The 19236-nt window shown below is 33.3% G+C and overlaps 1 protein-coding gene across 1 annotated transcript in view; it reads right to left on the bottom strand.

The window, feature by feature from the left end:
* Window positions 1-8918: 8918 nt before the first annotated feature.
* The window catches only part of LOC147072778 (uncharacterized), a 69253-nt gene continuing 58935 nt past the window's right edge, over window positions 8919-19236 (bottom strand). The window contains exons 9-15 of the mRNA XM_085945818.1: window positions 16495-17612; window positions 16043-16264; window positions 14721-14866; window positions 14434-14560; window positions 12726-13431; window positions 11350-12081; window positions 8919-9040 (exon numbers count right to left, since the gene is read on the bottom strand). Coding sequence (XP_085801944.1) covers window positions 11392-12081; window positions 12726-13431; window positions 14434-14560; window positions 14721-14866; window positions 16043-16264; window positions 16495-17612 — 3009 coding nt within the window. The 3' untranslated portion in view covers window positions 8919-9040; window positions 11350-11391. The remainder of the gene's footprint in view (window positions 9041-11349; window positions 12082-12725; window positions 13432-14433; window positions 14561-14720; window positions 14867-16042; window positions 16265-16494; window positions 17613-19236) is intronic.

The following is a 19236-nucleotide window of genomic DNA, read 5'->3' as shown; positions in this document are numbered from 1 at the left end:
CTTTATTTGCGAATCATTTTTTTTAAAATCAGAATTAGAAGAAAATATTAAAACAGAATTTTTCAAATTAAAAATTTGCGTTTAGACTTTAGATGTATGTATTTTTTCTCTCACCTTACACCCTTTAATATGTATTCTTCCAGTCTCTCTCTCTCCTACACATTATCATGTTTTTTCTCATGCGTTACAGAAAATTCAATACACATTTATATTGTAATTTAATAAAAAATGGTTTAACCGAAGGCAGAGGGTTTTTTTTCACTGATCACTTATAACAAACCATTTATCCTGGTCCCTTGGGTTGCATGTTTGTAGTTTTTTTTTAAAATGTCACCCCAAGTTAGAAACTTCATATTCTGCTTCGATATATCACATATATACTTCGATATATCACAAAATCAAAAATTTACTGAATACATATTAGGAAATTAATATCATCCAGATATTGATAACTATAACACGATGCACGGCAGTTTGAAAAACTGATAGCTTGTATATCTCCAACAATACTTATATCATCGTGCTTCTTGTTAAAGTTTTTGCTGTCTATTTTTGCACCTCGTCATAATAGGTAACTTAATTTCCCTCTCTGGATTAATATTTCATATCATTGCGCAAAAAAATGACAAGTTTCTTACAACACTATAATTGTGTCGCTGAGTTTCAAAACCCGCTATAACACCTTTTTGAAATAATTGAGATATATATATCAATGGATTCGTAATTAAAATCTATACATGAAAATTTTATTGTCTCTTTCAAAGTCCAATATGATTGACTGTCATTTATGAAAGAAAATCAATGTGTCAATCAATTCACGCTATAACACTATGTGTTACTTTCAAAATCCCCTATAACACAACTGACCAATAAGAAGCGAGAATCAGACGAAATGCAACATGGCCGCCAGTACATTTATGTCATGAGTTGCGGTAAGAGTGCTGTTTTGTTGATTTGTTATTCTTACGATTTATAGTCTTAAAATGTGTGACGAACTTATAAATATGGTTATATCTCCAGTTAATAAAGCTAGGAAGAGATTGAGCCATCCAAAATCTTGGAAATTCAACGAAATACGCCGTAAACGGTAAGTTAAATTATACATAAATGTGTTAAAAATGCGCGAGTCATCATCTGAATTTCCAGTGGCGTGTAACTCAATTATGAACTGGTTAAAACTGTTCTTTTCTCTAATATATTTTTATAATTTATAATAATAATTTTATTTTTATAATCATTTTTCAATGGCACCATTCACAAACTGCACTTATATATTATCAATGTGTAGGTACTGTGAAATGTTTTATAATTTATCATTATTATTATTACATATTATAATAACTTAGTTACTTCTTATAAGTATAACAAATTCCTTTCACATTCAAGTTCAAGTGATGATGCTCTGGCTCAGCGCGGTGACAGATTATTTGACTCACTTATTTACATGTATCGTCTTATAAAAAATGTTATGAAAAATAAAAAAGGTAAACAATTAATTTACTCAAGTGAAATATAAAATAAATGAATGAAACATGTTTGCAGTCAAATTATGAGAGTACCGCGTCACTCATATTTTTTAAAACCAATGTACTATATATTTTATTTTATATTGTTTTTGTGAGAACGATAAAATATGCTATACATACAGTGTTTTTATGTAAATTGCATTGTATTTTTAAGAATTCTTTTTACTGAACAATGAAAAATTGTAACATTTTTTAATAATTTTTAATGATTCCTAATTTTTATTTACCTATGTCTTTATATTAAAGATTTCCTTAAACTTTTGTTTATGTAATATAGGAACAAAATGACAATGTTTTTTTTCATTTTAAACTGCTATTTTAGAATACGTACCTACTTATAATACTAATTTTAAATAAATAAAACGTTTATTAAATAAAAATATATAACTCTTTTTCATCCTACCACGCGCCACCAATGGAAGATTCCGACTTTAAGTTGTCAAAAGTTTTCCTAACAAAATACGCTATAACCTTCAATGGGTATTTCAAAAACCGCTATAACACTATGTTACTTACAAAACCCGCTATAACCAAACATTTAAGTCTTTTATTTAATCAGTGGACTAGAATACATATATGTATGCAAAATATTTACAAAAATGATCTATCTTTGGGCAAAAAAAGAAAAACATCGATAATCCCTTTATCCATAAACTGAGAAGTTTTTATTAATTTTCTCAACAAAATGAAAAGGTGTTATAGGGGGTTTTGAAACTCAGCGACACAATTATTATTTTATCATGTCCTTGTAAACTTTACTCCTGCAGTTGTGATAAAAGTTTTCAACGCTGAATTTTGTTACCTACCTTTTGTTAACCACCTTGTTAAAAAGAAAACGGACACCTACATGATTTGTAAATCAAAATTAATTAACAGTTTCAAGAATTACCATCTCCTATATGCAGCCTAATACCCCGTTTACAAGTGCATGGATTTACAGTAAAATATAACGATATATACTAAATATACCTAATAAAAACAACAGTGGCGAACCTGGCAGTAAAATAAAAACTACGCACTCATTTTGAGGTTAACCAATTTTCACAACCTGTCGAATAGATAAAATGACAACATCGTATCTTGCTTACTCTTGAAGAATGAGATTGGCTAGACAGTCAGCACTTTTACGTATAAACATTTATTATCACGATTGTTTAAAATACACACTAATGCTGCAAATAAATCCATGCATGTGTACAGGCACTATTAGTTTACAAGCGAAATTCCATTAGTTCGCAGAACGGGACAGAAAGAAAAGAATATATATGTTTTATAAGATCTATTGATTAATTTTTCTAATCCTTCATAAAAATACTTTTACGATTTGCCTTCAAAATGTTCGTTTACGGCTGCCTGCAGGGACTCATCATCAAAATGTTTTCCTCATAAGTTTTTGATGGATTATGATGGCGTGTATGATGGATTAAACTTTGTGAGATTTTTGAGTTGATAGTTGAATTAATTTGAGCCTTGTGAACAGGTACGTTGTCATGAATTGAGAACACGCTACTTGTTAATTTTCCCCTCCTTTTTACTTTAATAGATTCTTTTAACCGGTTCTATGCCTTCAGCGAGTTTTCTCGCTCTATGAGGCCGTGATCGACAGGCCACACATACACATTTCAAGAGGTATTTCGTCTGACTTTAAACCCAAATAACTGTCGATTGATTTGCATAATCTCAAAAATTAAACACACAGTGACATCTGTTTGAATAATTATGAAATACAAAGCGACAAATTATTGGTAGTACAGCGATTTTAGGAAAGCTTCACTCTATATTCAGTCTCCTGCCATAGTAATATCGTGGGGAGAAAAGGTTAAGCGACATAGAATATTAGCATAGTACTGTCCTGTGATGTTGGTGCTTTTTGGTTTATCATGTATTAACAGGTTTCTTTAGGAACCCCAAAACACTGTTGCCGTCACCTTCCTAGCCGATGGTACGACCTTAAACTTCTTAGTGGCTGAACCACCCTTTTTATGCAACTTCATGGACTCCTGTTTTGATTCAATGTCCCACATTTCATTCCTTGTAACAATTTTGTTGATAAGTTTCTCTTGATTGACGCCAAACAGTTTTAAAAACTGCTTAGAATATTCCACACGGTAACTTTTTGATGTGACATAAGCATTCGTGGCACCCATCTCGTGTTACTTTTGGCATCCCAAGATTTTCATGTATAATTATGGAAATTGTAATTTTGGATAGATTGAACCTTTCTGCGATCTCAATTAGTTTTAGCCGACCATTTTCCATAAGGACATCTTCAATTTTTAATACCATTTCATGTGTAGTGAGTTCATTTGGCATTTCACAACGATCATCTTCTAACGACTCTCTACCTTGTTTAAATAAATGTGACTATTTGTAAATCATGGTTTTATCAAAACAAAGAGTGCCATAAACCAATTTCATTTCATTTTGCATAGTTTCCACACTTTTTCCATGTTTTGTGAGTAATTTAATTACTACTGTACAGCACTCAATATTTGACATTTTTGAAATTATCAGACTTTCATTTGTTATTTTGAATATTAGAAATGATTTAATGGAACAATCAATTTGAAATTGCACAAGTATACCTAAAAAGGATTACATACCTACCTACCAATAAATAATAATTTTAACCCCAATACTTACTACTTTCACCACCATTTCGCGAACTTATGGAACTCTCATTGTAATTTGATGTCTTCCACTTTCGTTTAAATGTACATAATAATATTAACCAGACTGGTTTTTTAAAACCATTCTCGACGTTTAAATCAATCAATGTATTTAATAATTTTCATTCATAAACTCATGGTGACTGGGGATTCCCAAATTAGGCGCTACTGGATCGTAGACAACTGTGGTGGGTAACGAAGTATGGGAGTAGTAAGCGCTTTGGGAAGTGAGTCTCAATTCGCGCAAAATAACTAACATTTATTTGCATTGAGAGGATATTACACCATGTATGTTTAATTTTAGGCATTTTTAAGTTTTTCAATCTTCATGTAGATGATGACGTATGTGGTCTAAAAGTAGTTTGAATTGTTCAGAAAACTTTACTGCAGAAACATAATGATATTTCACAGTTGCATTACAAAACTGGGGTTTTAGGGCAATGCATTAGGGTCAGCCTGGGTGATGGCCGGTATTCCCTCAGGAAAGGTAAACTTACTTTACTTATTCACCTGTGTACAAAAAATATTTGAAGCAATGTAAAACTAGTTAACACTAATATGTCAGATAGCTGCTACACACGGAGTAGAGGAAGAGAGTTGTAAATACAGCCTCCTTATTGATAGGAATAAGACCAAGTTAATGGTTATTTATCGGGCTAACCTTCTACCCAGGGGCGGCTTTACCTTAAGGGTTCATAGGGACCATCCCCACATCGTTATCATGGGGAGAGTGTGTAAAAAACGTCCGAAATTTTTATCATTGTCATAATATACCTACTTATTTAAATGATTAAATGAATTATTTAATTTATTTCATCTATCTACACCCATCGCAATTTTAGAGAGATGTTTATTATTATTATATAAATAAATAAAGCAATAATTGCATATTATGTAATAACATAATAATAATAATCTATTAAATTAAATACGCTATATTTCACGGTGACACCTATGTACAAGTTAAGAAAGCTATGGCGTCTATTTTTCGCTGATCGGGGGTCACTCAGTCCCATCCCGTTGCTGCGATACAAATCTCCTTCTACAAAGTATGTGAATGCATTAGCGTTATTATACGCATACTAGGGACCACATCGAAGGACCCCATGTGTGAGTAAAAACGCTCGTTGTATGTTGTTGTTCAAAACTGATGATGGTAAATCAATAATAATTATTATTATTAATTAAGTTTGTATTTATTAGCATGATTTTTAGATGTGATTAAGTAACGACTCTGAAAAATTACTCATTTCCTCATTAATAAAATCATATTATTATAACTAGCTTCGTTTATAATGTAAATACCTATAATAATATGATAATTTAGGTAGGTACATACTTGTACATATATTTGATAATTAATGACTAAACCCCACCACTTAGAAAGTCGACGAGCCGCCACTGCCTCTACCTATAAAAAGTGGAAGAGTTTCTAAAAAGCGGATGTGAGGCAGAAATAAGAAGACATACGATTGCGAAAAATCCGAAGACACGGCTTACCACTATGGAACGATCAAGAATTTTCAATTCCCACAAAAATTATAGTTGTGCAAACATTAGGGTTCTTCAAATTTTTGCAACAGAGAGAAAGACGATTGATGCCTTCGAAATGTGGTGTTGCCGCCATATGCTCAGTGTTTCTTGGTCAGAGCATGGGACAAACCAGTCAATTATCTATAGACTCCCGATAAAGGAATTTGTCAGAGATGCCTTCTGCAGTTTTTCGGACATATCATTCAGTGTGGACCGGATAATTTGGAGAGGCGGTTTTGGATAGCCTCCAGGAAATGCAAAGCAGAGATCAGTGCGCTGGAGCGACCAAGTGAATGAGCTTACTGAAGAAATGCAGACTACCGTGAGGGGTGAAGAGTCTTGGTCATTCAGAAGATGACTGCATTTCAGGGTGGTCACAATCCACAGTTATGACGGAATGACCTAGATGAATATGTCAATCTTTTAGATGTACCTATTTCGATACAGTGCAAATACACTCTTTTTACGTTATCTAGCAATTCCGTAACTAAAATATGTAAATAAATTTAAAAAGACACATTATTATTATTATTACAAGAGTTATTTTTATTAAGAGTATCACAAAATCAACCTCAAATGTAGTTTTTATATTTTACCCATAACATTTAAATTATCACTTCTTTTTCAAAGGCATCATTTGGGAATCACTTTTTAAATCTAATACAACAATTGTGTTAATATTACGTGAAATAGTAACTAATAAATTAATAAATTTATCACCAAAAAGTAACCCAGCATACTGTTTCCATTTCGTAACTATGATAGAAGATATAGTATTATATTATGAGAGTTTGCGATGTCTCTTTCACACAATTGTCGTGTTTATTTATAAAACATAGGTATTACAGGTATATAACTTATGGAAAAGGTTACGTTGGGATACTTACAATAATAAATTGAGAGCCGAGAACAACAGGAAGGCAAGTGAAAGTTTTAAAGACATTCATTTTAAGTACATGTTAGAATTTAATACAGTTGTGATATTTAGGGAAAAATACTATCAACAAATAAAACATTTTACCATTTATAGCAAACTTGTATGTATATGGACTTAATTACTACAACGAGTTAGAATAGACATATTTTTTAAATATTATTTACTTAAGAGATGATAATTTTTTATTTTTATACTTGAAAAAGTGTAAAGGTCGAAATAACTATTGACTTAAAACAAAATTATGATATTAGCGTATTTATTATAATTACTTACTACATAATAATATAATCGAATTTCAAATTAAGTCTACATTCTAAACATGTTGTATAAAAGGATGTTTTATCAGTTGAATATCACTTTTAAGTCCAGTAGAATGGTTTCAGATTCTTCTGGCAGTGTAGGCGACTCATTTAGGTGTTGGCATCGAAACTTTAAAAAGATACTAACACCGTTCCAAAGTAATTTCGTCGTGGCCTCAATACCAAAAGAATCTGTCTTTCCTCTACCTACTAAGACTTTTATAACAATATACATATTGTATAAATAATGTACTTATGTTGTATTTTATTTGAATGCATTTTCCCAATATTTTTTCTTCATGTCACTTGCCATTCTTTTGCCAACAGCCTATCAAAAAATAAATTAAAAATATAAATTTTAGATACTTAGGTACATTTTAAGCTCAGTGTTTATTTGGTGCAGCTCCAACAAATTAGTTTGTGACGTTAATAAATATAATATAATCACTTCGACTAAAATTATTTATAATTAATATACATAAAGACTTTGGATTAAAATGCTGTCAGTTATAGGTCAATCTGCTGACACGTAACAGATTTGTATCAGTTGAATTAACAAATGTTTAATTACAACAGTGGCGCTTTTGAGAATCTAATTATCTACCTCTACCTTATGTTTTCATTATAATATGTACTTAATTTATTGTTGTCTGACAAAAGGCCTGTTTCAATGTTTCATAATATCGAAGTTGAAGGTACATAATATTCCCAACAGATGACAGTCATCGTTCATTTTTTTAAAACATATTTGATCTGTTCACATTAGTTTTAGACTATGACAAGTCAAAAAATAGCATTCGAGATTATATGATCCAAAGAAGCAAACTTGTACTAAATTAATTTTCTATCTTATGTGTATAGAGATTTGCATTTTTGAAAATCAGTAAAAAAATAATTAAGTCACTTTTGAGTCATTCTGAGATAACCCATCATGCACATTAGTATTATAAGTTTCTAATTTAGATTTGTGATAGTCTTTGACCAGGTAAATAATGGTATCTTCAACCTTTCTGCATTATTAACTCAAAATGTCAATTTTTTGACTTGTCATAGTCTATATCTACCTAGGAATGCGTGTTAATGCCATGATTTTGGTTAGGATTCTTTTAAAATATCCAGCTGTATCGGAAAAAAATTTGGCATCAATTGCACTTTTCAGCTTTGTGTGTTGTGTTAAATAAGATTCTCTGCATTATTATGAAATGAAACAAAAAAATATAATTATTGACTTTCGACGGAAGATCATAAATATCAAACCAGACATGTATCGCTGCGTTAACATATTATAATCACAAAGATGTCCATCCCAGCTATTAAGCCGTTTAAATTATATGTATATTATGTATTTGAATACGTAACTATATAAATTTTTTTTCTGTACTTATAAAATATAAAATACTTTTAAATCTGTTAATGCAATAAAATTTTTGGCCAAGATAGGTAACAGAAACAGAAACAGTTATATAATCAATATATTCCTAATTTAAAAAAAATGATTTTAATCTAGCACGGTACGAGCATGTTGTAAATTTGGGAAACACTGTTGTTGTAATAAATATTTTGTTTAAAAAAAACTAACTATTCTTAATAAACAGGCAAAATAAATATAAAATAATAAATGTTAACCGAAAGGTACAGTTTGTCTATCTTTGTGACTCTATTCAAGAAGAATTGACAATACAAAAAAAATGTCATATTCAGTCAGATGAATAGTAAAGCTATTTTATAGACACAATCCAAACAGCTCATGACGATAGAGAATGAGTATTTAAATTTGAAATTTAGTGTTTATGTATTACAATTGGCCAGTCAATATATACCTATAATTATAATTGTACTGTTCGGAACAAGTGCATCTGAGATTATATTATAATAGATGCTATAAGAATAAAATTACAATAACTAGTTATATTATATATATATCACTGTAAGGAAATATAATATTAAATTAATGAAAATAAAAAAACTACGTATATAATAATAAATGTATTACGATAATAGTCCTCCACGAAGAGTTGTCATATTGGAAGGTATATCAAAGCGGAATGACTTTCTTTAAACATCTAAGGCAGGAACCTGGAACAAAATAAATGTGAGATTCAACAAACATCATGATAGGCTTGACAACCCAACATCGGGTTCTAGCTTACTCCGACACTGTCCATTCTTGCTACATGGCCTGCCCATCAGAATTAATAAGTTTAACGAATACAGAGATATGTACATTCTTCTTGGAAAAAGTTGTAGAGCTCAAGTTTATGTTGTATATCGACTGGTTAATCTGCAAACCGGCCAACTGCATTTGGGAAATTTTTTCAGGAAATAGAAAAAACCTAATATTTAACTATCAAGCGGAATTTAACAATTCCATAAATACACTTAGAAATTATTTTTTTTTACAAATAAGTTGCACTATGAATTACTACTATATTATTTTAGGCCGGGAATATACGGGCAACTTCGTGTTGCTGCTGCCGGCAGTGGCAACTCGGAGAACCCCAATTTTTGCCGAGTTGCGGCAGTTAATTTGTCGCCGTGTCAAACATACACTCGGCAGCGCTGGCTGCCCAGTATAGCAACTCACCCCCTCCTACCTCTCTCACCGCCTGGCGCCTAGTCATGCGCACCATCATTCCAGTCCGAGTTTTTGCCAAAGATGGACGACAATAATTTTGACACGGACGCTTTTATGATATAAAAAACTATGAGTGCATTTGGAATCTAAAATGTGATTTATCTGTAAAATGTGCCGTAGTTGCATAAATAGAGTATGAAATTCACCATGTCTAGCCCTTTGAGACATGATAGGGTGTATCCAAAATCTGCGAGTTTTTCTACGTCTTCTTTTACGTACTAAAAGCATAAGGAATAACACTTTCATAAACAACACAGCTTCTCCTTCAACATTCATTTTGGATATGAGTCGACATTCGTTCGTAAACTCCAGCTCCCGCTGGCACATTTGCTACCAAGCACAGCAACATGAGTTGCCTTGGTCGGCAGCTCGTTTGCTGCCAGCAGCAGTAACACGAAGTTGCCCGTATATTCCCGGCCTTAGCTTCCCTTTTATATATAAAAAAAAAATTACATTACCGTTACAAAATTACCGTTTATTTATAGGTTTAGGAGTTTTTGTGTGAGCATTGAAAACATGCTTTATAACAAAATGCAAACAAAATGTAATTTTTGGTGAAAAGTGGAGTTAGCTGGTTTGCAGATTAAGCAGTCGATATGCCATTCTTCTCCTTCTGGTATGGGCCCATACATCCATCGTACACAGTACCTTTCGCTCAAATAATCCGACCCATCAGTCAATGATGGTCGGATCAATGCTTTTGTACATCAGAATTTTTGTATAGCGGGAGAGGATTCTAGACCGATTGATTTTGTAGACTAAAATAGCACCCGTTTGGTAATAATGACTCTCCGTTTTATTTCTTCACTGATGAAATTTTCGTTGGTTACCAGGGAACGGAGGTACCTACACAAAACTATCGATAAGCAAGATTCAACAATAACAAAACCATTAATTAAATTATCATCAATTTGACATTGAATATTCAAATCAGTTCCATATGGTTGCCATACTAAAGATGGGGTGTTACGAAATTAGGGGGATGTTGAGTTAATCAACAGATAGCAGTGGCGAAAGGTGGAGCCGGTGGATGTAGGCTGCGGTGATCTGATAAAAATAGTGCTTTTCATTATTAAACTAAGAATACAAATTGCAGGTGGTGTAGGTTAGCATTTAACATTCAAACATTTAACATTAAATGTTTGAATGTAAAAATTTTTAGCCCTGCCTAAACCAAACCATAATGGCATAATAAATAAAAAATATTCTTCTATCTATCTAAAATTATGTATCATTTAATGGCAATAACAGAATACCTACTTTCAAAGATTTCAAATATTTTTTTTTGTATTATAAAAAACAATAAAAATCATTCAGTTTTCAATGTTTTATATCATTTTACATAACACTATCTTATTATTTTTGTCTCTTGATTTAGAGTTGAATGTCAAACGAAGCTCTCATTTAAATTACTGTGATGTCAATAATAATTGTTATAATCGGTCATGGTTTAATCATAATCTCTCTTTACAATCTCCATTTTACATTATTTTTACTGGAGTTAAGCATATGCTTGCCACTTGTTTCCGTCAATTCCCTTTCTGCACCTCGTTTCTTCCGCAGTGGGACACCCGCATTTCTCCACATCCATTTCTTATGTCCAGACACTCCGAGTAATGAATCTAACGATCTGTCATTATCGTATGCAAGCAAGTATTATTGAAAAAACATATTTGAAGAATCGATCCCAAGAATTATATATCTCTAATAAGGCAGGATACCTAATAATTACATTTTTAAAAATACTCACTTTAATAATGTGTTAAATCTCCGAGGTCTATACATCCAATTGTCATACGTGGATGATATCATCTATAGCGCTGCTGTTAATAATAATGTCATTAGTCTTTCCGATGGACTGCTCCGAATGATAATCAAAATCCTCTCCATCGTCCAGAATAAAAATGCTAATCTCCTCTTTGGGCACGTCATCGGTCACATCGTCAGACAGTTTTTTATAAGTGTTAAATTTATTGTCAATCGTGGAATTCCTGAGAGTCTCCCCCTCGTATAAGTGTATCAAGTCTTGGATGCTTCTCATACTGTCCAGGGGATTATCTCCACACGGCGAATCTTTACCGCTTTCTTCTTCACTTGACCTTTCTTCGATGACATCCAATCCGAGACTGGGCGGCTGCAGTTCAATAAGATCTACGCTCGGCAATGTTTCGATTTTTAAATTGGAGAAGTTATGCTTTACTTCTTTCGCATTGTCTATTTCATCGTCTGATGAAAACGATTCGCCGAGATTGCGTAGATTCTGCGTATTGTTTTGGTTTGAATTGTCGCATATAATGAACACGCGGTCGCAGCGAGCCTCTTCTTGTATCTTGATGAGGCAGCAGTCTTGTTCTTTGTCACAGAGTGCTTCGTGGAGGCTGCCGTGCAGTGGAATCAATTGCATGTTGTCACTGAGCGCATGCATGTCTACATGCGCTGACAGCTCGTCGTCTATATACATGTCTTCCGTGCTGCGTGCATCCTGAAAGTAAAACAAGATGCTTATTTATTTCAGTATCATTTGACCTAAGAATTAAGGTACCACAAAAATATACAAAGATGTTGGAAAAAACCTTCTTTTATAAGAACATTTATTTCAAGAATATTTATTTTAATAATATTTATATTTTATTTATATTTTTAATAATATTAATATATACTTATTTCAAGAATATTTATTTTAAAGAACCACTGGTCTACAATTTTCATACAAAAGAGAAGAAACTCATTGTTTATTGCATAAATAAAAATGGCACTTATAGCAAACTGAAAGATCAGTGATTTTGACACTGATTATTATATAAAATCTTTAGTAGGTCTTACAACATCGACAGTAATATTATAGAACGTTTTAAGTATGGTTGAAGTGGTATTTGTAATGTTATTTTCTGCATTGGTAGCATTGAATATATTGTTTGTAAATTTAAAATAAAAATGAGGGCCTATTTTGACACTTTGCTAATTGTTTTGCGATCGTCCATGCGCACTTCTATCATATATAACTTAGCAGTCATTCGTGACTACCCCAGCATGCGATGTGAGTTCGAATCACACTCGGTCCAAGATTTTCTCTAATATTTCTGAAGCTGTACTAACTTATGCAAAATAGTTGTTATTAAACAATACCTGCAAGGCAGAAAAGGCCTGACATCTCTTGAGTGATTTATGCATCACATCGTCGCTGTTCACACTGTACGGTAGTGACGAACAGTCCTCTTCCGGATCCACGGCTCGGAAATCTTTACAATTAATCCTGGAAAAGTCTTCATTCACCATATCACTGCTGTTCTTATTGAATGAACTTAAATAAAAATTCTTCTCTATCTCCGACAAAAGCAGTTTATTGAGAGGCTTAGGACTTTCGACAATATTCTTTTTATTATTTACTGTCACAGTATCTAATGGGACATCTTTAACCACCGATTTAATTGCGCTGGCAGATACTGAGTTGATTTTATTTTTTTCTTCGACAATCTGATCGTTATTTTTTATTGAATTCGATTTCTCTATTCTTTGAAAAACTTCTGTCAGTTCGTCAATAATCGGATCGGACAGTCTAACATTTTTAACACTCTTTTCTTTGATGAATGTACTATTATTAATACTTCTCAAGGTTTCTGATGGTAAAACAGAGACCGCTTGTACAACGGAATTGCTCGTGTCATCGCGTCTATTTTTGAATTGGTCAATTATTCTGTCGGAGAGTTCTTGGAATGTTTCAGTGTTAGTGGACTGCTCCATGGTAGACGGTGAAGAGAATTGGCTGATGGTTTTCGTTCTATATGGTGTACTACTGCATTGTGGGTCACCATCGTTTTTCATAAATGATATACTAAAAAATAAAAATTAATGCATCGTTATATTATGGATCAGAGATATTTATGACGAATTTGGTGAATTCGGCATAATTTAAAGAGTCAAAATTTACTAAAATAGGCTGGTGGTCATGTCTAAAAAATTTAGGTACTTGGTTCGATCAAGCTGGAAAGTTTTTGATGCGTAACCGTCTGGTCAGAAGAGTATTGGAAAACTTAAGTTGCAGTGATGAAACCGAGGATGAACCAGTAATCAGCGCCTCGGATTGGAAGAAAATAGATTGAAATGGAAATCACTAGAAGATGCCAGGGCTCAACCGGTCTGTTGTACCATGACTGATGATGATGTTCTCTTATTCAAAAGAACCTATCTACTTAACAATTTCTTCAATTTAGGTTATGAATACGCCATGTCTCAACAGAAAACACCAAACTAATCAAGAGTCTTTTCTTCAATAAATTGAGGTTTAAAGAAAGGGCTGAGAGATTTGAAATGACTTAATTGGACTGTGTAATTGATAACACTACAACCCTGACACAGGTGTGGAGAAAGAGGGGAATGACGATGTTTCCTGGAGACATTCACAATAGATTGCAGTTATATGTGTATGTAGTACATAATACTTTGATTAACTATGCCATGGATTTAAATTTAAAGATACATATAGTTCACTTGGCAAAAAACATGTAAATTTGATCCAGTCGGTGGGTGTGCTAGCCACTGCTCAACGGTGGGCACTTGAAGACGAAATATTTCATTTGACCATCAACTTATGGGATTGATAGATGATACGCCTTATGTGTGTAAAATAGTGGAAATGTCAGTTATAAACCTTTTCTGCAACTGACAACTTGGGGTATTCCAAGGCAGATAGACTATTGTTCAGGTTACGGGCACTTAATGCAAAATGTATATACAATTTTTTTTCTATCAATATTTGACACTAAGACCGTATAAAAATAAAATAAATCGATAAGGTGATACTGGCTTGTTGTAAGATAAGAGTAGAAAGTGTAACCATTTGTCTTTCTCCTTCTTCCACAATGAGTTCTCGAAGAAGTCTGGCGGTTTGGAGTGACACTTCAATATCTGACTTTTTGTCACCGCCACTCGCATAGCTGACGGAGTGTCCGGTAATAATTGATCTGAAATATAATAACACAACATAATAATATTTCTCAATCAAGAAATAACGAAAGAAAACACCTCAGATAGCATAGAGTCCAAATTTCAAGATATATTCCAAGATAATAAGATATTATTTTATGTATTTATTGCAATATTAAACTGAATCTGGTTTCATACGTTTCTTTGGCGATTTATGCTTTCCTAGCTGTGGACTCAGCATCTTCTTTTTGGCAGGTATGAACGACTGAGATGGAGTTGCGCTCTTTACGTTGAGGACAGAGTCAACGCGATGTGACGCAGGTTTTATAGCATGCGGAGAACCCCTGGAAGTATGAGACAACTGTGTTATAAAAATTGACTTTGAATGCTTAGTTTATAATATCTGATGATTTTAAACTTTGACCTTTATAAAAGTTTTAGGATATAGATTGACTGCTATGATAAAATGACATCCCATGTAGTGATATAAACGAATCATGTAATATATCCATGGTGAATTTTTAGTTACAAAAACCACTTTAAGGGATATTTCATCCATCCGTCGCGATCATACGTTTAATTAATTTTAATGTAGTAAAACATTTTTGTTAAAACTTTCTTATGGAGTTTTCAATTGATGTTGATATTACAACATTTTGAGATCAGTATTATATAACATACCTATCATATTATTTTATGATGATTTAATGTTTTAGTAGTGTCCCTTCTATTCTTTTTTCCATTCAATAAATGCTAAAAATTATTTTAGAATATAAAATACAATTTTATATAGAATGTGAACATTAAATTAAGTCTATAATGTACCTGTTGAGAAAACAATAATTTGAAAGAGTTAATTTAAAAATCACAATATTGTCACAAAACCAATATTTATGATAATGGCCTCTAGGTGGTTTGCAACCTAAGAAAGGTTATAAGAAAATGTAGGATTTGGTCCAAAGATTTATGGGGAAGGTTTGTGAATAAGCCTAAGCCTGGTCGGGTCATACATCTAAACTCGTCTCGACTGCAACACGTCAAATATGTCGATGAGATTTTATTGGTATTCACAAAACACATGCAAACTAATGTACCTCAGCACACTGCTCGAATGTAACATTTTAGTTTGAAAAAAACAGCTAGTGTCGCAAGCAACAAATTTCATTCATCACGGACCGCATATCGCATGTCGTTGGTGTTGCAGTTACGCATGTACAGATGCTAGAGTCGGTTACTTCAAATCAAACCGTAAAACCCTAGTCGCCATATTATCTCCTACTTCTACCGGCTTGAATTTTTATCGATGTTTCGAGTCACTGTCCCGACTAGGTTTGATTTATGGCTGTGTCGCAGACGAGACGATTTTGTATATGCAAAGCGCTTAAAGCTTGGATGAAATTTCGACAGGTATGGGATTCTGTTGATTTTAGTCGGCGTTACGTGAATAATATTAATTTATTCCATGTTTCTATTTAAAACAACAAAACAATGTTAGTTAATATAATAAAGAAACATAGTACCTGTAGGTGTTTGGAAGTGAATGTGACCGGCCAAACTTTTGCCTGGCTTCCTGTATCCATCTTTCGTGAATGGCCACCAGGGGTTTGATATCCACACCAGTCACCTCTTCAGGGTTTTGTGAGTCATCCACCTCTGTCAGCTTACTGCTCCACGACTGGCTTCGGCTTCTGAACCTGTTCAGGTTTGTTTGTGGTTTGCTTGTATGATTACTCTTGTTTGACCTGTGAAGAGATTTTACTTTTTAATTTAGAACTTTTTGTATTGGAAAGGTAGTTCTTGAATACTTTTAGTGTGGTTGAATTGGTAGCCAAAAAAAAAAAAACTCTCCTGGGCAGATGCAAGAAAACTGGAGAGCGACAGGGATTCTTGGAGGCGCCGCATGGTTTCCATATGATTCGACTAAAGGGCGAACATGGACTAAGTAAATAAGTAGTAAATATATAACACTTACCCCCAAGACTTAGATGTGCCATCTCTGTCGGAAGAAAGCTGCGATAAATCTCCACAAAAAGTAATATTCCTTTTGTGACCGGTTATACTATTATTAACCGAAACTTTATTCTCTACACGGAAATCATTTTTGTCATTCGATGCATTTAGCGTAATACCTGGCGTAACATTATTTGATATGTTACTTATTTCCTTAGAACGATCTGAGAGATCAATACCTTGCGTATCATTTATCTCACTATTATTAAAGTCAATGCGACTCGTCTCATTAAATTTAGCTCTGGTTTCATTATATCGGAGATCATCATCATCTTCCCCCGCGCCCGAAAGCCAGGCATTCTTCCTGATTTTAGTACTCCGCGCGATCGGCGTATTAGGCAGACTAGAATTCTTTATTTCGAAACTGTATTTGGATTTCTTTATATCGTTGATTCTCTTACTAAAAGTTCTCGTCAACGTGCGTATCGATTCGATATCTTCAGCGGGTGGCGATTTAATGTGCAGAGATTTGTAAGACTTTGGCGTAAGGCTGGCGTTTAGTCTGACGACTTTTTCTCTGGTCATCGGCGATGGTTCGTTGGATTCTTCATTGAAAGACAGCTTGGAAATGAGATCGGACGAATCTAAATTATTCAAACGAGAAGTGTAGCGTGTAACATCAGGCGTTAATAGACCGTGGTATTCTGTGGAGTCAGTCTTATTCATAGTGGTATTTTGTGCAGATGAAAAGTTAAGTAATGAATTGGAATAGCCCATAATGTCACTTGTAGATTGATTTCGATGAGGTGTTACATCACCATACGATGATTTAAGATCGGAAGTATCATCAACTCGGGATTCATTGCCGCAGTACAGTGAATTTTCATTATCACTCTGCTTGGTGTCGTCGATATTTGTAACTTGGTATTTTTTGATATCTTTTATCACAACCGAGGCGTGTTCGACAGCATTTTCTAAGCTTTCATTTGTTTTAGATTTTTCACTGGAGTGTGTGCGATTTCTCGAGGGCGGTTTTTTGGGCGGAGCACTGCTTTCTTCCGACTCCTTTCTTAAAGTTTTGAATCTGTTTTCCAAATTTTTCCTCAGTAGCATTTCTTCATCTAAATCCTCAAGATATTTCTGAAACAGACAAGGGTTAGATATTAGGATTGTTTTTCACTTTTCAAAAATCTTGTATTACGGAAGATATACAACAGTCTAATAGTAGTTGGCAACCCACCATTAAGTGGAAGATAGATCTAGATTCTAGGGCAATAGTGCGCACAAAGGGTTTGGACTCAGCCTTATTAATATATTATATTAGAACACTTCATGGCAATTCCTCAAAGTTTTTAATGTGTTTGAATTGGTAATCAAAGCAATATTAATAATATGGGTACTGTAAATTGACACATTGAAAACGAGTGTCAATAATACTGTCTACATTGACGTTTCATTATTATATTTTGATACATGCAATTTTTCATGTTTATTCTAAATAATGATTATTTATTGTGTTTGGTTGCCGATTTATGAACAATAATTGACTGGTCTGTCCTTTCACAGGCAGTTATGCTACATCACTTTTTTTAGCTCTTTAGATAAAAAAAATTTGTGTAGAATTGTCAAAATTTCTTCAAATACAGTTTGATCCACCTTTTTTTAGCTCAGTACAAAAAGCGAACATGTTTCGTGTACGAACTGGTCAATATAATAATAATTATGTAGTAATTATTATTAAAACAATACCATCCATTCGTGACAAATTTCAATTTCTAGGTATATGTGCAGGTACCTACATTTATGTTTATGGAACAGAATGATTTAGAGAATCGCATTATTTCACAATTTGTGATTCTCGACAGATGGTGCTGAACGATAATAACCTTAAGTTTTTTACATTTGAATCTACAATGCAATGACTTGCAGCTAATGTAATTGTTAGTCTTTAGTGGTAATTTTTGCAATCCTTTGCAAACTTTGCAGTAATCCGCCACCCCAAAAACCAGACAAGTGTCCAATTAGTGAAAGCGGCGGATTATAGTGCATACATACAAAATATGGTAAAAATTAAAACAGGTATTTCGTAAAAATAGTTTTTTTGAGAAATTTGTACTAGCAAATTACAGTTTTATTTATAATCAAAATCAAATATTTACTAAATTAAACATATTTATAAACTAAATATTAAACAGTAAATCACTTGACACAACCAGTTGTTCAGTGAGGCAGATATTCTTGAACGGCTTAGGATTCCTGGCTTTCCCTATGACCAAAAGCTTCATTTTGTGTGTCCCCGTTGCATTGGAGCACTGCATAATTGTGATGCGGTCCTTGGGCATTTTCCTCCCTGGTACATTACTTTCTTCGCGATGAATGTACGTTTTACGAAGGAGAAGTTTCCAAAATAAACCAGTCTCATCTACGTTGTATACTTTTACACGGCGGACTACTGAATTTGGCAATCGGATACTGGCGAATTATAGAGTTTGATTTTGTGCTAGTAAAAATAACGACAGATTATAGTAGTTGTCGGATAATTGACCGGCGGATTACTGAGAGTGTACTGTATATCGTCTCTGTTCTGGCAGAACACACTAACTGAAGAATACTAGTTTTGAGTAATTTGACTTTGAAGCTGTTAAAATCTTTGAAATAATGGTCTATCATGTGAGTTTATTAAGTAATCGTAAAAAGGGTGACTAAAATAGAGACTGTTTATTTATTAAGAAGGTTTCCAGACGGTAAAGTTTGAAATAAGGAA

The sequence above is a fragment of the Rhyacophila brunnea genome, unplaced genomic scaffold, assembly GCF_057557595.1.
Source record: "Rhyacophila brunnea isolate RB1 unplaced genomic scaffold, BYU_Rbru_1.0 scaffold_19, whole genome shotgun sequence".
Classification (NCBI taxonomy): Eukaryota; Metazoa; Arthropoda; class Insecta; order Trichoptera; family Rhyacophilidae; genus Rhyacophila; species Rhyacophila brunnea.
Note: the sequence above shows the minus strand (reverse complement) of the source record. Positions and strands in the feature narration are given on the sequence as shown.